The 22822-nt window shown below is 61.4% G+C and overlaps 1 protein-coding gene across 1 annotated transcript; it reads left to right on the top strand.

Moving 5' to 3' along the window:
* The first annotated feature begins 358 nt into the window (after positions 1-358).
* NFAM1 (NFAT activating protein with ITAM motif 1) lies at positions 359-22600 on the top strand. The gene is made up of 6 exons (XM_056137479.1): positions 359-460; positions 8443-8772; positions 10105-10217; positions 12903-13001; positions 21113-21199; positions 22541-22600. Exons 1-6 carry the CDS (start codon positions 406-408, stop codon positions 22598-22600), a joined length of 744 nt encoding a protein of 247 aa, XP_055993454.1. The 5' UTR covers positions 359-405.
* Positions 22601-22822: the final 222 nt, after the last annotated feature.

Below are 22822 nucleotides of genomic sequence, written 5' to 3'. Positions count from 1 at the left end.
GGCCTTGGGGGATCTAGGGGCTCTTCAGGGGGACTCAGGGGTCTATGGCGGTTCGGAGGTCGCAGGGGCCGGGCTTCTCTGGGAGCTCCAGGAAGAGAGTGAGTGAGTGAGTGTCCCTGCGTGACTGGCTTTTGCCGGAGCTCCTGGTCACGGAAGTCGGCCTGTGTGAGAAAAGCGAGTGAGGCCTTGGGGGCAGTGGGGGGGGGGGTCTGGGCCCTTGGGGTCACGGGGTCACGGCATCCACCAGCCCCTCCCGGTGGTGCCAGCTCCTGGGTTTCCACCTGCTCCCCCAGCCCCGCCCCGAACCCGCCCCTGCCAGAGCAGTTCCCTGCTGGAGCAGAGAGTCCGGCCGCTCCCACGGACACTCCCTGCCCGCCGCGGCCCCCAGAGGAAGCAGCGGCCCCCATGGGCCCCCCCATCCTGGCCCTGCTGCTGCTCCCCGGGACCCTGCAGCTGGCAGGTAGGGGCGTGAACGGCTTCACATCCTGGGGGGTGGGTACGGGGGTACGTGTGTGTGGGGGGGTGTTGCCGGCAGCCTCCTGGAGCTTTGGGGGGACCCGGGAGATGGTGCTGGGCTGATGTCGCCTCACCAAGGTGCCCAGTGGGGACCCCACCCTGCTCGGTGCGCCCCTAAGTGGGTCTGTTAGTTCAGGATTGTCACCAGGACGGACAGCCACGTCCTCCAGGACACAGGGACTGTCTCCTCGGCCCGGTCACCTCAGGGACCTTCCTGAGCACTGAAGGGTGTGACCCCCAAATAAAATCCCCCTTAATCTGTTTGGAGGGCTGCGGGTGTAGACAAGTGGGGTTCCAACCCAGGCTCCAACTCAGGCCATGCGCTGGCCGGGACCTGAGTGGGGGGCCTCTGTCCCCTGAAGGGCTTGTCCTCCGAAGTGTGTTATTCTGGGAGCCACACCCGGCGATGCTCAGGGGTCACTTCTGGCAGGGGTGCGGGGTATTGAAGCTGGGTGGGCTACATGTGAGGGAGGAGCCCTCCCTGCTGTGCTCTCCTCCCGTCCGTCCGTCCGTCCGGCCACTGAAGCGTTTGTTTGTTTGCTTTTGCTTTTTGGGTCACACCCGGCTGTGTTCAGGGCTTCCTCCTGGCTCTGCGCTCAGGGATCACTCCTGGTGGTGCTGGGGGTGACCCTATGGGATGCCGGGGATCGAACCCGGGTCGGCTGCATGCAAGGCAAACGCCCTCCCCGCTGGGCTTTTGCTCTGCTCCGCCCCCCCCCCCAAGATGTTTTGCTCCCTGGGGATGTGGGGGCCCCGATGGATGGGGTTGGGGGATCTTAGCGCCTCTCAGAGCCCCTCCGGGCCCACTTCCCCAGCGGGGGGTGTGCAGAGGCCGGAGGAAGGAGCCTTCCCACAGTTCCGCCCGGTTTCCGTGAGCTCTCAGCGCGTGGCCCCACAGGGGGAGCATGTGGCTCAGAACTTTGTGGGGTGCAGTTGTGTTGTTGTGGTGAGAACTTTTGTAACCGCCCCCCCCGCCCCCCTCAGCAAAGGCCAAGGCCCCGCCCGTCCCCCCAGTATTGCGGCAGAAAAAGAGAAACTCCCCTTTGGCAATTTCGCAAGCAGAAAAAGTCCCTGCCGCCTCTTGGCCCTGCCCAGACCTTGGAGCCCAGACCCAGCAGTGACGAGGGGCTTAGAGCCGCGGGCCAGTGCCATGGGCCTGGGAGGGCCTGGGGGGCAGCTGGCCCAACCCGACCCTCTGCCCCAGCCCGGCTCTCCTCTCTGGCCCAAACCCGGGCAGGCACGACTTGGGCTCTCTTCCTGCAAGTTCTGCTCTCCTGTTTTCGCGGCTGCTCTAGGCAGACTTTCGACACCCCCAGGGTCCTCGGCTGAGCCCAAAGTGCAGGTCTCCTGAGTCACCGCCAAGGGCTTTGGGCCCAGACGCCGTGGGTTCGAGTTTGTCCTTGTCAACAGATTGCTGTGTGACCTCAGGACGCTTACTTCACCTTGCTGAGCCTTTGGGTCTTCAACCAATCTTCGTCGCTGTTCTCTGGCTGGCCTTCCCAGCACTAGGGAGTTGGGTTTACTTCTCAAATACCCCTCAAGGGGCTGGAGCGATAGTACAGCTGGTAGGGCGTTTGCCTTGCACGCAGCCAACCTGGGTTCGATTCCCAGCATCCCATAGGGTCCCCCAAGCACCGCCAGGAGTAACTCCTGAGTGCAGAGCCAGAAGGAACCCCTGTGCATCGCTGGGTGTGACCCAAAAAGCAAAATAAATAAATAAAACAAAATGCTGAAGGGCCAGAGCAACAGTGCAGCGGGTGGGGCACTTGGTTTGATCCCCTGCACCCCATAGGGTCATCCAAGACCCACCAGGTGTGGTTCCTGAGAGCAGAGCCAGGAGCAAGCCCTGAGCACGGCCAGGGTAGCCTCAAAACCAAAAGAAATTTAAAAAAAAGAGAGAGAGAGAGAAAAAGTAACATCACGATCACGACGATCATGACCATCCTGTTGTTCGTCGATTGCCTCGAGCAGGCCCCAGTAACATCTCCTTCGTCCCAGCCCTGAGATTTTTTTAAAAAGTGCCATATTCAAGGCTCTTTCAGGGTTAGGAGAATGAGACCCATCATTGTTACTGGTATTTGGCATATTGGGTACGCCACGGGGAGTTTGCCAGACTCTGTCGTGTGGGCAGGTTACATTCGGTAGCCTGCCAGGTTGTCCAAAGCAAGAATGAGATAATAAGATGTCGCGCAGTTATGGTCTGGGAGCTGATTTTATAGTCTCTGAGTCTTGGCCGTTGATGGGATTACACGGCGCCAGGGGGCCAGTTGGTGGGTGTGACCCCCGCCTACTGGAAGATGGAGGATCTGGGTGGAGGATGCTTGGCCCCGATCCGAGCAGACTTGGAGATCTCAGCCCCGGGACCCGCATGCCTTTGTTCCTCTGCCGGTACCTTCATGCGTGTGGAGGGTGGTTTCGGCATGGTGGTGGCTGCAGAGAGAGGAGAGCACAAATCTCTTATAAACCATCATTTTGATTTTTATTTTGGGGGTGCTCAGGGGCTGCTCCTGCGGTTGGTCACTGCGGGGCATCTCTCTGGTCCTCCGGGCTCTCTTCGGCGCCCCTGCCTTCATATCCGACCTTGGCTCCCCCCTTCGCGGGGCTGGTGGGGCTCACACACGCCCTGACTATGGTGCTCGCAGGGGCAGGGGCAGTGCCCACCCTCGTTCTGGTGCTTGGGGGTCCCAGACAACAGAGCTCCAGGGAGCACGTGAGCAGCACCAGGGGTTCGAACCACGGGCTCATGCTGACAAGGCTGGTGTTTGCAGCCCCTGAGAGGCGCGCTGGAGTTTCCCCAGAGGTGCAGATTGTGTGTGTGTGTGTGTGTGTGTGTGTGTGTGTGTGTGTGTGTGTGTTTGCTGGGGAGTTGAGATCTTTGGGGAGCAAAACACTGAGATCAGCCGGGATGGAAGTGAGGGGTGCAGGCTCCCAACTGGGGGACCCCTCACTGGCGGCAGACACTGTGGGTTTAAGGCAGTGGCCGGGGTGGGACCCTGGCAGTGGGCGGGGGCATTGCTGACTCTCTTGTCTGTCCTGTCCCCCCTGGAAACTTGTGCCGTCACCCCCAACCCCGCATTTCCGTGGCCCCAAGTCCAGCCTTTTCCCCCAAAACAGCTGTGGGGTGCCTCCGCCCCTGACCCCCCTCTTCCTGTGGCCGCCCCATCCCAAGTGTTCGCAGCTGGGAGGCTGGCGGGAATAGCCAGCCCCCTCCTGCTGGACCCTTCCTTGGTTTCTGGAATCTTCCCCATGAAGGGGCATAGGACGGGCCTGGGGAACCAATGTTTGAGGAGCAAATTGGGGCACTGCCCAGAGGGGGCCACATTCTAGGCCCGGGTCCCACAGCAGCCCCCCGACCTCCCCCACACACCCCTCCCACACAGGCCTCTTTGCCGGCCCCTCGGGTGGGTACATGCCTCAGCGTGACGGGGGTTCCCTGGGGCACCTGCCCCCCCTGCTCCCCCCAACCCCTCAGCCTCGGTATTAGCAACCCCCCTTATTTTTTGAAAAGAATTTCTGGATTGAGAGCCACACTCAGCAGTGCTCAAGGGCCAGGGCTCAGTCCTGGCTCTGTGCTCAGAGCTCACTCCTGGCTCTGTGCTCTGGGCTGACTCCTGGCTCTGTGCTCAGGGTCAACTCCTGGCTCTGTGCTCAGGGCTTGACTCCCAGCTCTGTGCTCAGGGCTGACTTCAGGCTCTGTGCTCAGGGCTGATTCAGGGCTCTGTGCTCAAGGCTGATTCCAGGCTCTGTGCTCAGGGCTGATTCTAGGCTCTGTGCTCAGGGTTCACTCCTGGCTCTGTGCTTGGGGCTGACTCCTGGCTCTGTGCTCAGGGCTAACTCCAGGCTCTGTGCTTGGGGCTGACTCCTGGTTCTGTGCTCAGGGATGGCTCCTGGCTCTGTGCTCAGAGCTCACTCCTGGTGGGGCTCAGGGGATCATATAGGATCAAATCTAGGTTGGCTATGTGCAAGGCTAGTGCCCTCCCCTCTGTACTATCACTCCAGGCCCCCGAGCCCCTTCCTGGGAGGCAGAAAGTGCCCAGGTCTGGGTGACTTGCCCCCCCCTTTTTTTTCCCTCAAAAAACCCAGTAACCAGCCCTTTTCTGAGAGCTTAGGACACGTCTGGGCCACACAGAACTGGGATCCGGAGGTGAGATAAGGTGGTGGCTGTGGAGCTGCTGTGGGAATGTCCCCTCCTACATGGAGGCCTCTGTAATGGGGACTTGTGGGCCTGACAGGGACAGTTAGTCTGATGGTGGCGGTAGGGGGGGAGCTAGTCTGATGGTGGTGGCAGGGGGAGCCAGTCTGATGGTGGTGGCAGGGGGAGCCAGTCTGATGGTGGTGGCAGGGGGAGCCAGTCTGATGGTGGTGGCAGGGGGAGCCAGTCTGATGGTGGTGGCAGGGGGAGCCAGTCTGATGGTAGTGGCAGGGGGAGCCAGTCTGATGGTGGTGGCAGGGGGAGCCAGTCTGATGGTGGTGGCAGGGGGAGCCAGTCTGATGGTGGTGGCAGGGGGAGCCAGTCTGATGGTGGTGGCAGGGGGAGCTAGTCTGATGGTGGCGGCAGGGCCTTGTTCTGCTCATAGGTACTCTCTGGCTCCCTGAGCAGCTGGGTGCGTGCCCACCAGGGTGCCCGTGCCTTGTACAACTCCCCTGCTCTTCTGCTGACACTCAGGAAGGCGCATTGACAGCGAGGAGCCCTGAAGCCCCAGCTGTGCAGCGTTGGGGGGTGGGGGCTCCCTCGTCTGGCTCCGGCAGGCCGCAGCTCCCTGGGTGATCTGTGGGTCTCCATTCTAGGGAGGGGAGCTGAGGGCACCCTGATTTTCATGATCGTCACCCCCTAACCTGCCACCCAGGAGCTTGAAGTGCCTGGAGCAAGAGTTCTCTGCTTTTTTTTCTTTTTTTTTTCTTTTTGGGTCACACCTAGCTATGCACAGCGGGTTACTCCTGACTCTGCACTTAGGAATGACTCCTGGTGGTGCTCGGGGGACGCTATGAAATGCTGGGATCAAACCCGGGTCGGCCGCGTGCAAGACAAACGCCCTCCCTGCTGTGCTATCGCTCCAGCACCAAGAGCTCCCTGCTGTCCAGTCCAGCAAGCAGGCTGCGAGCCGGACAGGTGCCAGCGCGTCCACAGACAGTGCTGGGCAGGGCTTCCGCCTGCTGGCAGCGGGTCTGTGTCCTCTGGTCTGGCCAGGCCCCGAGGGGCACCTTCTTGGGCACTGGTGGGGCTCAGAGTCTGACCCGGGAGGGCACAGGCGCTGACCTGGGTTGCCCTGGGAGCTGCACCCGGCTCGCAGTCAAACTGCCACTGCAGCAGCCTGGGCAGTGGAAAAGGGAGGCGCTTGCCCTGCGGGCGGCCATGCCAGCTTGCACCTTGGATGGAATCTCCTGGCATCGCAGATGGTCCCCTGGGCACTGCCAGAGGGTGCTCCTGAGCACAGAGCCAGGAGCAGCCCCTGAGAACTGCCGGCCATGGCCCCAACCTTCGGGAATCAACAAACAGCAAATAAATTTAACCTCAAACCAAGGCCTGGAGCCCTGGTATGGAAGGGCTCTGGCCTGGCACACAGCTGATCCGGGTTCCATCCCTAGCACCCCGGACGGTCCCCTGAGCCCTGGCAGAAGTGAGTCCTGAGCACAGAGCCAGGAGTCAAACCCGAGCACAGAGCCAGGAGTCATCCCTGAGCACAGAGCCAGGAGTCAAACCCGAGCACAGAGCCAGGAGTCATCCCTGAGCACAGAGTCAGGAGTGAGCCCCAAGCACAGAGCCAGGAGTGAGCCCTGAGCACAGAGCCAAGGGTGATCCCTGAGCACAGAGCCAAGAGTGATCCCTGAGTACAGAGCCAGGAGTCATCCCTGAGCACAGAGCCAGGAGTCATCCCCGAGCACAGAACCAGGAGTGAGCCCCAAGCACAGAGCCAGGAGTCAGCCCTGAGCACAGAGCCAGGAGTCATCCCTGAGCACAGAGCCAGGAGTGAGCCCCAAGCACAGAGCCAGGAGTCAGCCCTGAGCACAGAGCCAGGAGTGATCCCTGAGTACAGAGCCAGGAGTCAGCCCTGAGTACAGAGCCAGGAGTCAGCCCTGAGCACAGAGCCAGGAGTCATCCTTGAGCACAGAGCCAGGAGTCATCCCTGAGCACAGAGCCAGGAGTCAGCCCAGAGCACAGAGCCAGGAGTCTGCCCTGAGCACCTCACACTGTCTCCGAGCAGAGCTGGCTGGGCGTGGAAGAAGATGGGCTGGTTCCAGGGTGGGGAAGGACGGGGGGGCAGTGGGGGTGGGGGTGATGTTCACCCCACTTCATCCTGCCCACCTGAGGCCCAGGGGCCAGTCCATGGGTCCCCCGTCCTGCCGTGGGGGGATGAGCAGGGTGGCCCGTCCCGGCCCTGGCCCTGGCCGGGCCCTGGCGCTCGGGCGAGGGAGCGGAGCGGGAATCTGGCCGCCTGCCAAGTCGGCGCTCGGGCGCGGCCGCCCCCCCTCACTTCCTCCCACAGAATAAATCTTGCAGCTCCCACGAGCGCCTCAGACGCTCCATCTTCTCCCCATTAACAACCCGGCCTGCGTGTTCCTGCTGCTCCTCGCTGCCCGGGGAGGGCTGGGGGCTCCGTTCAGAGCTGTCAGCGGGGGCTGGTGGGGCGGGGGCAGACCGAGGGTCAGGGCACTGCTGTGTCCCAAAGACCCTCCCCCACGCCCTGCCCCCCCTCCCCATCTCACCAGCGGCCCAGAGGCTCCTGTCCTGGAGACTTTCCTTCTTCTTTGTCTGTTTATGGGTCACACCCAGCGGTGGGAGGAAGGTGTGTGTGTGTGTGTGTGTGTGTGTGTGTGTGTGTGTGTGTTTGTTGGGGGGGGGCGCTCCAGCCCAGCTCTGATGCCTGTTTTGGGATCTTCAAACCGGTTTCCTAGCTGGGGGCGGGGGGCCGGGAGGAGGGGCAGGATTGCCTTTAAAAGGGTCCCTGGGGGGCTGGAGCGATAGCACAGTGTGGAGGGCACTTGCCTTGCACGCGGCAGACCCGGGTTCGGTTCAATTCCCAGCATCCCATAGCGTCCCCTGAGCACCGCTAGGAGTAATTCCTAAGTGCAGAGCAGAGCCAGGAGTAACCCCGGTGCATCGCTGGGTGTGATCCAAAAAGAAAAAAAAAAGAAAAGAAAAAAAAAGAAAGGGGTTGGAGAGATAGCACAGCGGGTAGGGTTCGATCCCCGGCATCCCATATGGTTCCCTGAGCACCGCCAGGAGTAATTCCTGAGTGCAGAGCCAGGAGGAAGCCCTGTGCATTGCTGGGTGTGACCCAAAAAGCGAAAAAAAGAAAAAAAGAAAGAAAAGACAGGGCCCCTGCCTCTCAGTGCATCCTTCCACGGGGGAGCAACAGTGAGGGAACCTGTGTGTGAGGGGAGATCCGGGGTTCCGTCAGGCCCCACGACTCTTCACCCCACGAATTTTGCCCCCACCCCTGCATAGTCCCGCCCATCCCTGCCCGTGACCAGGATTTCTCAATTTTGTTTCCTGCCTCTAGATTTCTCACTGGTCACCTGCGGGGTTCCACCTTCTCAGACCTGGGCTTCGACCATCAACCATTGGTGGTCTCAGGGCCTTTGGGAAGGAAGGGTTGGGGGTGAGGGGCTGGGCAGGGGGCACCGTCTCTTCCAGAGGTGGCGAGAGATGGAGCACCGGAGGCCACTCTAACCCGCGGTCACTTCCTGGGAAACGGTGTCCCGGGCTGGAGGGAGGGCGCAGAGAACCGCCAGGCACTGGCTTGGCTTGGCTTGAGGCTGGCCAGGGTTTGAATCCAGGCACTTCTGCACAATTGAGCACAGAGCCAGGAGTCAGCCCTGAGCACTGCGGGGTGCTGGGTGCTGGGTGCTAGGTGCTGGGTGTGCTCAGCGTGCGGGCAGCTGGGAGGGCCGGAGCTCCACCTGTCCCCTTTGCCTTCCCCGCAGGAGGGCTGTCGGTGACGCACACGGGGCCCCCGATTATGGTGTCTCTGGCCTACAGAGCGGTGACCTTCGTCTGCAGAATCTCCTACAAGTACAGTCCGCCGTTCAAGAACTTCCAAGTCAGCTACTTTTACACGGACGTGCAGGGCCGGCGCAGCTCCACGCGGGGCACGAACTGCAAGCCCGGCTCGGGCACTGAGAACCAGACGGCCACGCTCACATGTTCGGTCACCCCCTCGCTGTCCAGTGCCGCGGCCACCGGCACCTACTACTGCTCCGTGCTCTGGGGCTCACAGTCAGCCACGGGTAACGGCACGTTCATCCTAGTCCGAGGTGAGGCATCCTCTGCGGGCCCTGCAGCAGAGAAAGGGCCGCCACGCCGCCCCTCAGGACACTCAGGGGGCTGGAGCGGGCTGGAGCGATAGCACAGCAGGGAGGGCATTGGCCTTGCATGCTGGCCAACCTGGGTTCGATTCTCAGCATCCCATATGGTCCCCCGAGCACTGCCAGGAGTGATTCCTGAATGCAAAGCCAGGAGTAACCCCTGAGCATCACCAGGTGTGACCCAAAAGAGAGAAAAAAAAAAAAAGAACAGACTCCCAGTGGCTGGTGGGTGGTCCATTTGCCACCCATGGCGGGGAGTGGACTCGAGCACTGAGCTCTTTCTGAGGACAGAATCCTAGTTTCCAACATCGACTCAAAGGAGTGAGGACACCCCAGCATTTAAGCGAAGCCCAGCTTCGCCCGGGAGGAGGCTCGGCGAGAAAGCACATACTGTCATGCACTAGATGCGGATCTTGGTCCCGGCACCACCAGTAAACCCAGCAAGCCCATTCTCTGAGCTGATTCTGACTCCCACCAGGAGCAGCTGAGCTCCAGGCCCCCAAGGGCCCGAGTTTGGATCCCAGGTCAGCCACTTGCCAGGAAGTGACGCCAGGCCAAGCCTTATGCAACTGCTTCCCCGGGTTCCTATGGAGGGGTGGGGCCGGAGGGGAGTGAGGGGCTCAGGGCAGCACACAGGGGTGGGGGGGGTGCCGGGGACCTGGCCAGGCTGTCCGGGACTTTTGGCGGGGGGTGACTGAGCCCCTTCACGTGTGCTGGTCATGGAATGTGCCCTGGGACACAAGACAAACTGTATCCTGGCACCTGGTTGGCACACTGCAGAGCTCTGCCAGCCGGATGGTGAGATGAAGGCAAGGAGAGCGGGAGATGATGGATGAACAGACAGACGGGTGGAGAGAGGGGAGGGAAGGAGAGATGGATGGACAGGTGGATGAGTGGGTGGGTGGACGGTGGGTAGGTGAACGGGCAGAGGGTGAGGCTCTGCCCTTCAGGACCTGCAGGCCAGCCCCACCTGGCCTCTGGCCCCAGACTGCCCGTCTGGTCTCTGCAGACACGGTCCAGCAGGGGACGGCTCTCTGAAATCCCTCACCGGAAGCCGGGGCCTCCCCGGAGCTGGGGCCTGCCCCTGAGTGAGGGTCCTGGCGGGGCTTAGCTGGCGAGGGAAGGGCACCTGAGTCACAGAGATCGGGGGCTCTCCTGGGGAGCGGAGAGTTGTAAGTGGGTCTGGGTCCAGGAGGATGCTGAGATTTGGGGGTCTGGGGTGGGGCGTACCCCAACCTCTCCCAGCTGACTAATCACTGTGCTTCCCTGCCCTTCTGCTAGATTCGGGGTACCAAGAGCCCCCGCACCACCCCCAGAAGCTCCTGCTCTTTTGCTTCCTTGGCATCCTCATGCTCCTGAGTGTCCTGGGCACAGCCGCTCTGCTCTGGAGGAAGGTAACGGGCACCTGCCCGCCCCAAGACCCGCCCCTCCGAGGCCCCGCCCCGAGGCCTGCCTGAGGCCCCGCCCATATGAGGCCCCGCCCCCACGAGGCCCCGCCCATTGTATCCACGCCCACACTGAGACCAGCCCACGACCTGCCCCTCTGAGGCCCCACCCCTCCGAGGCCCCGCCCCTCCGAGGCCCCGCCCACTATATACATGTCCCCTGAGGCCCCGCCCCTATAGGCCCCGCCCATTGAATCCATGCCCCTCTGAGGCCCCACCTCATGACACGCCCCCTCTGAGCCACACCCCTCCAGGCCCCGCCACCTGCGTTCCCACCACTCTGGGGCCCCGCCCCCTTTGAGTTCTCGCCCCCCCTCTGTTCCCGCCCTTCTTGTCCCTTACCCCTCTGAGTCCCTGCCCCTCACAACACGACCCCGTCCGTTGCGGCAGGCCTGATGTCCCTGCACACAGGCTGGACAGGACTAGGGTTCTGGCGCCTGCCCCGGGGCCTGGGTTCCCAGCGCCTGTGTCTGAGGGGTCCCCCTGCTGGGTCTCTGCCCCTGCTAGGTCTCTGGCCCTGGATGTCCCGCACCCACAGGCAGCAAAGGGAGAAGCTTCTTTTTATTTGAGTCACCGTGAGATACACAGTTCCCGTGTCAGTCATACAGTGTCCCAACACCTGTCCCTTCACCAGTGCACATTTCCTGCCCCTAAATGCCCGGCTTAAGGGAGAAGCGTTTTCTGTGGCCCCTGAGCACCAGGCCACTCCCTGGACAAGAACAAGGCCTCCTCCTCCTGCTGGGCAACTCTGGGAAATGAGGGGGTGCCCTCAGCACCCCAGCAAGCCTGGCGAGCAGCAGTGGGCATGTGGGGGCCACAGTGGATATGGGGGGTTTGCAGTGGGCATGTGGGGGCCACAGTAGGCGTGCAGAGGCTTGAGCAGGCTGGAGAGACTCAGTCCTGTTCTCTGGCACCCACTGGGGCAGGGGCTTCTCCGTGGGCCCCCCTGAACCCAGCACCCCTGCCAGGCAGTGAGGGGCACCATCTCCATTCCCGAGTGGAGGGAGGCAGTGCCCAGCGGGTGCTCGGGCCTCCAAGGCTATGGGGTGGGGGCAAGATGACCCTGGGGCTCTCAGGACTCCTGGACGGGGGGCAGGAGTCGCTGAACCTGGGGACAGCCCAGTCAGCTGAGGTCCGGTGAGCACCCCGGACCACCAGGGCCCAAAGCAGGGAGTGGGCCGTACCCTCCTCACTCACGGACACGCACAGAAGCCCGATCCCCTCCCCGGGTGCTGGGGCCTGGGCTTAGAGCGAGGAGCAAATTGACCCGAAGAAGCCTCTGACTTGGTGGAAGGAAGCAAGGGAAGGAAGGAGCAGGGGTTGGGGGTGGGGGGCAGGGACTGGGGGGCCGGGGGGCCGGCTGGTTTAAGGGGATAAAGAGGAGAGGAATTTGCTGGGCATATTAAAAAACAAAAAACCTGGGGTAGGGGCCACAGCCAGCAGTCCAGCTGTGCTCAGGGCTTATTTGATCCTAGCTCTGCACTCGGATCACTCCTGGCCGGGCTCAGGGGACCAATTACAGGGATGCCAGGGACCGAGCCTGGCCAGCCGTCACGCGGGGCCCTCCCTGATGGCCTGTCGCTCTGGCCCAAGTGCCAGGCTTGCTGTCTGCTTTTTTTCTTTTTCTTTTCTTTCTTTCTTTTTTTTTCTTTTTGGGTCACACCCAGAAATGCAAAGGGGTTCCTCCTGGCTCTGCACTCAGGAATCACTCCTGGCGGTACTCGGGGGACCCTATGGGATGCTGGGCATCGAACCCGGGTCGGTCGTGTTCAAGGCAAACGCCCTTCCCCCTGTGCTATCACTCCAGCCCTGCTTTTTTCGTTTTGTCTGGATTTGGTTTTCTGGTTTTGTTTTTGCTTTCAGGGTCACACCGGCCTGTGCTCAGGGGTCACTCACTCCTGGCTCTGCACTCAGGAATTACTTCTGGCGGTGCTGGGGGGCGGGGGCGGGGTGCCAGGGATCAAACCTGACACGCATGAGGCAGGCGTGCTTGCTGATTTTAGCCGTGGAAGAAGGGGGCCCTGTGAGGATGGCGGGGTGCCCTGGGGTGAGGAGAGAGTTTGTGAGGGGAGGAGCTGCAGTGTGGGGGAGGGGATGCTTGCTGGGGTAAGGGGGGAGCAGGCTGAGAGCCTGGTGACCCCAGGGCTGCAAAGAAGCAGGCGAGGGTCTGGCCGGTGGCAGCCCACTGCAGGCAGCAGGGTCTCACCCAGGCTTCCGGGGAGAGGCCCTCCCAGCCGCGGCCGACCCCTCTTCATCCTCACTGCACCCCACACCAGGGCACGGATGATGGTCACCCTCCTGAGGGGGGCCCTGCTGGGTCCCTGCAGGATCTGACACATCCCAGCATGCTTTGCTCCCTCCCAAGCCCCGCAGTTGGGGGGGGGTGCGGGGGGCGCGTTTAATGTAGTGGTCTCTGCAGGGACTTGGAGGGGGTTGTTGAAGGAGTGTGTGTCCGTGTGTCCAGTCCGGCCCCCTCCACCTGTGGTTGGGTCCCCCCTGAGTCTTCCTGCCCCCTGGGGGCCGTGTGCCCCTGAGTGTGGGGGCGGAGGCTAGGGACAGGGTCCCCCCGTGGTGTGTGGGCAGGGGGAGGGCACGGAGCCCTCTGCCCCACAGCCCTGCCTCTGTGCCCCCCAGAAGCAGGTGAAGGTTCTGCAGAAGCCCCCCGCCCGGAAGTGGCCGGACCCCCACCCTGCCAGCAGTTCCAAGCAGCCCCCAGCCGAGTCCATCTATACGGTGAGTCCTGGGGAACCCCTCATCCAGATGAACCCCCTTCCCAGCCCCCCAAGAGGCTCTGAAGTGGGGACAGAACCGCCACCTGGTGGGGTTTCTGTGAGGGGGCGGGCAGGGCCCGGTTTCCAGCTTCCACAAGCAAAATAATCGCAAGAGGGGCCTCACAGGACAAGGGCACCCCTGAAATCACCCACAGGTGCCGCCTCCAACCTGCCCCTCACTGCACAGACACAGCTTTATACCCTGGGGCCGCGTGGAGACGGGCCGGACACTGAGTACACTCGGCCTTTGGGGGCTCGGGGGCTTTCAAAGCAGGGCTTGTGGGCCCCCAGACCCACAATGCTCCCCTTAGAAGTGCTAGGGGCCCCTGGGGTCATCCTGGGGGAGTGCAGAGGACCGTGGGGTGCTGGGGATCGAACCTGGGGCAGACACGGGTGCCAGCCCTTGAGCCTTCTCCCTGGCCCAAGGTGACCTGAATTCTTGGGACAAAGGTCTCGCCCTGCGCCTGCCAGGCGAGCACACGGCACACAGCTGCTCGGCCCAGCTGGCGCCCAGTTGTCCAACTGCTGCCCGGGGAATATTTGCTGGGCACAGCCCTGGCATCCTCCTTTGCTCCAGTGACTCACCAGGCCACGCTCTAGAGGGGTTCTGGCATCAACTGCCTGAAAAAAATTCCTCCTCATCCCTCTGTCTCTCCATCCCTCCATCCCTCCATCCCTCCTTCCCTCCATCCCTCCATCCCTCCTTCCCTCCATCCCTCCATCCCTCCTTCCCTCCATCCCTCTATCCGTTCATCCGTCCATCCCTCCTTCTCTCCTTCCCTCATCCCTCCATCCCTCCTTCCCTCCATCCCTTCGTCACTCCATCCCTCCTTTCCTCCTTCCCTCCATCCCTCCTTCCCTCCATCCCTCCATCCCTCCTTCCCTCCATCCCTCTATCCGTTCATCCGTCCATCCCTCCTTCTCTCCTTCCCTCATCCCTCCATCCCTCCTTCCCTCCATCCCTTCGTCACTCCATCCCTCCTTTCCTCCTTCCCTCCATCCCTCCTTCCCTCCATCCCTCCATCCCTCCTTCCCTCCATCCCTCTATCCGTTCATCCGTCCATCCCTCCTTCTCTCCTTCCCTCATCCCTCCATCCCTCCTTCCCTCCATCCCTTCGTCACTCCATCCCTCCTTTCCTCCTTCCCTCCATCCCTCCTTCCCTCCAACCCTCTGTTCCTCCTTGCCTCCATCCCTCCTTCCCTCCATCCCTCCGTCCCTCTGTCCTTCCATCCCTCCATCCCTCCTTCCCTCCATCCCTTCCTCTCTTCCCTCCCCACCATGAGTATGTGAGATCTCTCTCTCTCCCTCTGCATATATATAGAAAAAAAGAAAGAAAGAAAGAAAGAAAGAAAGAAAGAAAGAAAGAAAGATGCAAGCCGTCATTCCAGCTTTATCTTGTGCCAGGAAAAATATTAGCAACAGACCCTGCATGTCTGCACGCACCATATTTCTAAAGCTGGAGTCCGTGGCCGGAGAGATAAGACAGGGCTTAGGACGCCCGCCTGGCACATGGTCCCGGCATCCCCTGGGGCCCCCTGAGCCCGGTCAAGGGTGATCCTTGAGCCCAGAGCCGGGAGTAAGCCCTGCGCACAGCTGGGGCGCACCCCCAAGTCCCTCCAACAAAATCTGTGATTTTCTTTCTTTCCCGTCCACTTCCGTGTCTCGAATGTCTTTGCCTGTTGCTGACGGGAAGCCTCCTCTTGCTTTTGATCACGGGTACTGGCCGGTTTCTCTGAGATGTGAGGAGGGGCACGAGCACCCTGAGGGCTGTGGGGTGCCTGGGGGAGGGGCCTGGCCCTGCAACTGCACCCCGGCCTGTGCAGGTGCAAATCAGTACCTGCAGGGACGGCTTCGCCATGTGGGTGCTGTAGGGCGACCCACACACCACCTCCTCCGTCCTCCTGGGTCTCAGGCCTTCCCGTTCTCAGGTTGTTTTCTTTTTTGTATATATTTTTTGGCTTTTGGGGTCCCACCTGGCGATGCTCAGGGGTTCCTCCTGGCTCTGCACTCAGGAATCTCTCCTGGCGGTGCTCGTGGGACCCTATGGGATGCCGGGGATTGAACCTGGGTTGGCCGCATGCAGAGCAAACACCCTCCCCGCTGTGCTACCGCTTGGCCCTCTCAGGTTGTTTTCTAAAGGTCCCTGCTGGTCTGGGCAAACAGATGGGGTTTCTCTACGGGCGGGCGTTACGTGGCCACCCTGCAGGACTCACTCATTCCCGGTCTGGAGGGGGAGCGCAGGGCGGGAAGTCTGAACCTGGTCATCTCAGGCACCAAGTGGACCCAGACTCTCCTGGGAGTGACTCTTTCTTTCTTTCTTTCTTTCTTTCTTTCTTTCTTTCTTTCTTTCTTTTTTTTTCTTTTTGGGTCACACCCGGCAATGCTCAGGGGTTACTCCTGGCTCTGCACTCAGGAATTACTCCTGGTGGTGCTCAGGGGACCATATGGGATGCTGGGAATTGAACCTGGGTCAGCCGCGTGCAAGGCAAACGCCCTACCCGCTGTGCTATTGCTCCAGCCCCGTCCTGAGAGTGACTCTTGAACACAGCACACCCAATCCCTCCAGCTGCCTCCGCCATTCCTTTTTCTTTTTTTTTAAATTTAAATTTTTTATTAAATATCTGTGAGATAGACCAAAGCTGTTCCTGATTGGGTTGCAGTCACACAATAGTCCAACACCCATCCCTCCACCAGTGTACGTTTCTCATCATCAAAGTCCCCCATTTCTCTCTCACCATCCCCTAACTCCTTCCCCCAAACCCCAGCCCAGCCCACCTCTATGGCAGGCTCTTAGGCACTTCTCTCTCTCTCTCTCTCTCTCTCCCCCCTCTCCTTCCTTCTCTCTCTCTCCCTCTCTCTTTCCCCCTCTCCCCCTCTCCGTCTCTCTCTCCCCCTCTCCATCTCTCTCTCTCTCCCTCTCTCTCTCCCTCTCTCCCTCTCTCTCCCTCTCTCCTTCTCTCTCTCCCTCTCTCCCTCTCTTTCCCTCTCTCTTTCCCCCTCTCCCCCTCTCCGTCTCTCTCTCCCCCTCTCCGTCTCTCTCTCTCTCTCTCTCTCTCTCTCTCTCTCTCTCTCCCCTTTTGTGCACTAGGGTTTGCAATACAGGTGCTAAGAAGAGGCCATTGTGTTTATTCAGGGTGTCCAGCATTTTTTTTATCAGGCTGGAGTAGCTTAAGGCTGGAGTAGCTTTTTTTTTTTTTTAATTTTTTTTTTCCTATTGAGTCACACCCGGTGATGCTCAGGGGTTGCTCCTGGCTCTGCACTCAGGAATTACTCCTGGCGGGTGCTTGGGGGACCCTATGGGATGCTGGGAGTTGAACTCGGGCTGACCACGTGCAGAGTAAATGCCCTCCCCGCTGTGCTATTGCTCCAGCCCTGGAGTAGGTGTTTTTTTGTTTTTGTTTTATTTTTTTTGCTTTTTGGGTCACATCCAGCGATGCACAGGGGTTACTCCTGGCTCTGCACTCAGGAGTTACTCCTGGCGGTGCTCAGGGGACCATATGGGATGCTGGGAATCGAACCGGGTTCGGCCGCGTGCAAGGCAAACGCCCTACTTGCTGTGCTATCGCTCCAGCCCTGAAGTAGGCTTTTTAACTGGGTGGCGGCTTCACAGTGTGAATGTGACTGCCCAGGCTTCCGGAAGTACAGGGAGGTCCCCCCGCTCAAATTCTGATAGTTTCTCTGGCAATTCCTTTGCACGCTTATGCTGGGGCTTAGGCCTTCCCGTTCTCAGGTTGTTTTCTTTTTTATATATATTTTTTGGCTTTTGGGGTCCCACCTGGCGATGCTCAGGGGTTCCTCCTGGCTCTGCACTCAGGAATCTCTCCTGGCGGTGCTCGTGGGACCCTATGGGATGCCGGGGATTGAACCTGGGTTGGCCGCATGCAGAGCAAACACCCTCCCCGCTGTGCTACTGCTTGGCCCTCTCAGGTTGTTTGGGTGTTGTCCGTTGGAGGAGTTTCGTCTCTTCCTTTCCCTCTTCGTATCTCTCATTTCTGTGTCCCCCGCTTCGTCCCTCGGCCCGACACCTCCAGCTGGAGATGGGGTCAGCTCCTTTTGGTGTTGACTGCATACTTTTTATTTGGGGGCGGTGGGGGTAGTTCTGGGGGAGTTCTGTCCTCAGGGGTGATCGCTGGCAGTGCTCGGGGGACCATACACGGTGCGGGCGAGTTCAGCCAGGCCTTCTGCATGCCAGGCAGGTCCCTCACCAGCTGTACCATCTCTGGGCCCTGCCATCTGATACCGCAGTAGTTTCCAAATGCTCCCCCCTCTTGTTTTTGTGTTTTGGGGTCACACCTGACAGTGCTCAGGGCTTGCTACTGGCGGGGCTCGGGGGACCATATGGGGTACCAGGGATTGAAGCCAGGTTGGCCATGTGCAAGGCAAGTGCCCTCCCCGCTGGACTATCACTCCGACCCCCTTAATTTTTCTCTTCTATTTCTATGGGGCCCTCTGATCCTTTTTTGGGGGGGAATCACACTCGGCCATGCACAGGGGTTCCTCCTGGCTCATGCACTCAGGAATTACTCCTGGCAGTGCTCAGGGGACCCTATGGGATGCTGGGAATCGAACCCGGGTCAGCCGAGAGCAAGGCAAACGCCCTCCCCACTGTGCTGTCGCTCCAGCCCCTCCTCTGGTCCTTTGCCACGGGAAATGCCAGACCCTGATTGATTCTGCACCCCACCCCCTTCAGGGTTTCTGCTCCCTCCCCCAACTCTCCTCTCAAGGTGTCTGGCGATCTTCAGATCAGGCCCAGCGGTCAGTCCTTGGGTTTCCTGTTCTTGCCTGGGTCAGCGGTCCCTGACTGCCTCCCACTGTCCCACCTCGACACGCTGCCTGTGGCTGTGGGGACTGTCCACACAGTGACCCCTGGCCTGAGTCTCCTGCTCCGTGTCCTGCCCAGGAGCCCGCGGTGACCCAACCTCTCAATGCTGACCTCTGGTCTGGAACATTCTCTGCCTCTCCCTCCCCCTCCCGGGGTGATCACGCTGAGCCTCCAAGTCAGGAGACTGTCCGCCCCCTTTGCATCTGCTGCCCGGGCACCTGCTGGACACGCAGAGGCCTCACAGCCGCCTTGGGAACCCGACGCTCTCCTGCCTGTGGGCCTCTGCAGTCTCTGCAGTCTCCAGCAACGGCTCTGTCCCTTCACGCCTGTCCTTCCTAGTGGCCGAGGAGGTTGTTGGGCTACACACAGCAGTGCTCAGGGCTCACTCTGGGCTCTGTCCTCGGGGCTGACTCCTGGCTCTGTGCTCAGGACTTGCTCCTGGCTCTGTGCTTGGGACTGATCCCTGGCTCTGTGCTCAGGGCTGGCTCCTGGCTCTGTGCTCAGGGCTGGCTCCTGGCTCTGTGCTCAGGGCTCACTCCTGGCTCTGTGCTCAGGGCTCGCTCCTGACTCTGGGATCAGGGTTTACTCCTGGCTTTGTGCTCAGGCATTACTTTTGACTTTGTTCTCGCTCCTGGCTCCACGCTCCGGGCTTGTTCCTGGCTTTGTGCTCACGGCTCACTCCCGGCTCTATTCTCAGGTTTACTCCCGACTGTCTGTACTCAGGGCTGACTCCCAGCTCTGTGCCCAGGGCTTGCTCCTGGCTCTGCGCTCAGGGATCTCTCCTGACTGGGCTCAGTGAGTACCAGGGACTGAACCTGGCTCGGCCACGTGCAAACCAAGTGCTTTTCCCGCTGTCCTCTGGCTCCGTGCTGTCTCCAACCTGTGGTCACCCGGCTAAGGACGGTGCCTTTCCTTGCCTGTGTCTGCCCCTCGGGTCCGATCCATCAGCGTGCCCCACGGGAGACCCTCCTCTGGGGCTAGTCGGAGCACCCCCTTCCTGCCTCCCTTCCCGGGGAGGGCCCCTAGCCTAGGGGATCTTCTCTGCCCTGCCTGGGGGTCTCAGTCCTCTAAGAAGCAGAGCGCGCTGGGGTGAGGGGAGAAGGGAGGGAGGGGCTGGCACAGGCTGGTCTGAGTGAAGGAGGGACGACGCGGGCAGTGGGCGCTCTGCCTGCTTACAGGGAGGACTCAGCAGGGATGGGGGTGTCCAGAAGGGGGAGCTGGGGCTGCCATGAGAACCCCAGGGGCTGCCCGGGGTGCAGGAAGACCAATAGAGTGATCCCTGCAGTGACCCCCGCAGAGTGATCCCCACAGAGTGACCCCTACAGAGTGATGGGTGTCAGACCTCGTCTGGCTCTTGCTGATTCTGGCCCTGGCTGTCCCGTAATCGCCGCCCCAGTATCTGTGCCGTTATGGGTCCTGGGGCCCAGCATCGTGTCCTGGGCACAGGGTGACCTGTCCCGGGGCACCCAGTTAGGGCTCAGACAGGGCAGTGACTTCTACTCTGGGCCCTGAGGTCTAGAAGACACCCCGACAAGGTCCAGCCTCTTGGACTAAGAACATTTGTCTGTTCCACAGGCAGGAAAGGGACGTGGCAGGTCTGGGTCCCCCAGAAGCCATCTGGGCTCGTACCAAACCCTGCCCCAGACCAGTCTGACCTGGCATAAGCCGGCTGAGCCGAGCTAAGAGCCTCTCACCCACGTGCCAGAACAGCCCAGCTCCGGCCGATCAACCCAGCCCAGCCCAGCCCAGCCCAGTAAAGCTCACTTTAGACCAGTTCAGACTAGCTCAGACCGATATGGTCAGTCCAGGCCAGTATAGCCACCAGCTCAGCTCAGCCCAGCAGGCCTGGCCCTGCCCCCGGAGAGCTTTCTGGAAGGCCATGCTGAGGGCAGTTCAGGCTGGCCAGTGGGCCCGGGGCTGGCTCGTCCGTGGCTCCCGGTCACAGCGGGCAGGCCCTTCTCACCCACAACGCAGGTGCGGCCCAGCGGTCAGGATTCAGCAACGCTTCTCTGACCAGCAGTCACCCCCTTGCCCCCACATCACACTGGCGGCCAGAGTGGGGGCCAGAGGCCTGCAGGCCCTGGGCACAGTGCCACATCACTGCCAATGCCAGCACCTGGTTTGACACGGAGCCCAGCTGGGCTCTGGCTAAGAGGGCTGAGTGCCGTGTGTCACTGCGGCCCCTCTCTGGGCTAACGTGGGGACAGCTTGTTTGCTGGGCCTGGGGCCCGGGCAGGAAGGGGGCACTAAGTTCCCTGGGCCAAGTGCCAGACCGGCTGGCAGTGTGCTGCCCTGGACAGGACCCCGGCAGGCCACAGCGCGCCTCAGAAATCCCCTGCCCTGGAAAGAGGCCCCTCCACCCCTCCTCTCTGACTCAGAGCTCCTGGGCTGGGCCCTTGCCACCTCTGTGTGTGACACCCTTGCAGGGAGGGTCTCTGGGCGCCAAACGGTTTATCACACGGGTTTTCACGCCCCGCTGCCCCCTCCCTGCCTCCTCGGGCTTCTGAGTACCACCTGGATCTCCCGCCTGTTACCAGGGAAACCGCCTCCTTGGCAACCAGCCGCATCCCGACGACACGCACGGGCGGGAAAGAGATGTGCCTGGGGCGGGCAGCGCGGGGAGACTAGGGGGCTGGGGGGCTGGGGGGGCGCTCCTCCAGCCCCAGGTACCCGCTTCCCCTCCCAGGGACTGTGCCAGGCGGGACCCGGCAGAGGGTTCCAACCCAGGGCAAGGGCCAGAGGTGGCGCTAAGCCGCCCTGACTGCTGAGCTGCTCACCATCCCCTGGTCCCGTTCCAGATCCCCCGGGGTGATAATTCCCAGCTTCCGGATGCGGGGGACTGAGGCACAGGGGACCCTGAGGCGGCCCTGGCTGGCATCTGGCAGGGCTAAGCGGTGAATCCCATCTTCTCTGGCTTCGGCAGGCGGGGGTAGGCATGAGGCATGCCAGTAGCTCAGTGGCAGAGCACAGGGCGTGAGGCCCTGAGTTCGATCCCCGACGCTACAACAACAAAACTGCACAAAATCCAGAAACAGAAGCAGAGCTCCAAGTCTCGAATCCTCGGAGCTCACGCTGCTGGGGGTCGGGGTGTCCCCGGGGAGCCTGGAAGTGTGGCTGGCTGCGTGGGGGGGCGCCCCTGACACGGGAGAGAGGGCCTTCGGGAGGGGGTCTGGGAGTCCCTCACGGCGGGGTGATGAGACAAGGGCTCTGTGACAAGGGTCCTGACGGATGTGGGGACCCCTCTCCACAGGCTCTCCAGCGCCAGGACACTGAGGTCTACGACTGTCTGCAGGGCCAGACCAGCAGCCCACCCCCCGCCCAGAACCTCCTCCCCCAGGTACGTGGCGGGCAGTGAGCTGGGAGGCTGGGGTGGCCGGGGTCAGGTAGGGGGTCAGTGTGCTGTTGAATGGGAGACACCATGGACCCTGATCAGTCCCCAGGGAACTGGCCACTGGGCTGAGTGTGGCCCCAGGCCACTCCGTGCAGACCCACCCAAGGCAGCCACCTGGGCAAGTCACATCTACAGTGACCAGTCGGGCAGCCGCTGTGGGGTCCTAGCTGTGCCCAGGCAGGGCCCGCGGCTGTCCGGATGGCCAAGCTTGACCCCTGCTGCCTCTGGAGGGATCCCAGGGGTGTCAGCAGGCCTGAGAGGGGTTGGCAGGCGTGAGGGTCCCGGGCAAGAGCCGCCATGGGGAGACGGCCTTCCTTCCCGACCCCTTCCTTGCTTGGCCGCCCCTGGCCCCCTCCTGGACCCAGTCCCGCGGCCAGTGTCTGCCCTCTCCCCTGCTGGAGGATGAGTGGCTTCTCAGCCCAGGGCTCACACCCCAGGTCCGGACCCCTCACCCCAAGCATAGCTGGGCTGTCTCGGGTGCTGCCCCAGTCCTGAGCCAGGCTCTGGGTGCTGGGCAGGGTGAGGTACATCTCAGTGGTTCAGAACCCTTGGGTCCTCCGGAACAGGGTCACAAGCTCCCCGGACAGCCACTCAGATGGGGTCTCAGAGGCTCTCGCTCCCCTTCCTCCCTTTCCCTCACTCTCTCCCTTCCTTCCTTCCTTCCTTCCTTCTTCTTCCTTTTTTCCTTCTTTCCCTCCCTTCCTCCTTCCTTCCCTTCTCCCTCCCTCCCTCCCTCCCTCCCTTCCTTCCTTCCTTCCTTCCTTCCTTCCTTTTTTCCTTCCTTCCTTCCTTCCTTCCTTCCTTCCTTCCTTCCTTCCTTCCTTTTTTCCTTCCTTCCTCCTTCCTTCCTTTTTTCCTTCCTTCCTTCCTTTTTTCCTTCCTTCCTCCCTCCTTCCTTCCTTCCTTCCTTCCTTCTCCTTCCTTTTTTCCTTCCTTCCTTCCTTCCTTCTTCCTTTTTTCCTTCTTTCCCTCCCTCCCTTCCTCCTTCCTTCCTTCCCTTCTCCCTCCTTCCCTTCCTCCTTCCTTCCTTCCCTTCTCCCTCCTTCCCTTCCTCCCTTCCTCCCTCCCTTCCTTCCTTCCTTCCTTCCTTCCTCCCTCCCTCCCTCCCTCCCTCCCTTCTTTTTTCATTCATCTGTCTTTCTCACTGGACAGTGCTCAGGAATCCCTGCCGGCAGGTTTCAGGGGACCATGTGGGGTGCCAGGGATTGAACCCAGGTTGGCCTCATGCAAGGCCAGGACCTACCCACTGTATAATCACCCCGATGCCCGTTTCTTTCTATTCCGCAGGTGAAAGCACGCAGACTCGAGAGTGACAGTGATCTGAACCTGGTCTATGAGAATCTCTAGGACAGCGTCCCTGGTCTGGACCCACTGTCCGAGCAGCCTCCGTCTGGACTTGACCGGGACCGGCAGGGAGGGCCGGGGCGCCCCACCCCTTCCTTCCAAGGCTCTTCTGCCTAGACCGCCCCCGGCCCCCTCCTGGACCCAGCCACCCCGCCAGTGTCTGCCCCTCCCCCATCCCGAGATTCTGGCTGGGGACACCTGTCTCACCGTGAGCTGGGTGTCGTG

The sequence above is a fragment of the Sorex fumeus genome, unplaced genomic scaffold (assembly GCF_029834395.1).
Source record: "Sorex fumeus unplaced genomic scaffold, SorFum_2.1 ptg000125l, whole genome shotgun sequence".
In the NCBI taxonomy this organism is placed as follows: Eukaryota; Metazoa; Chordata; class Mammalia; order Eulipotyphla; family Soricidae; genus Sorex; species Sorex fumeus.
This window is presented reverse-complemented; position numbering and strand designations above follow the sequence as displayed.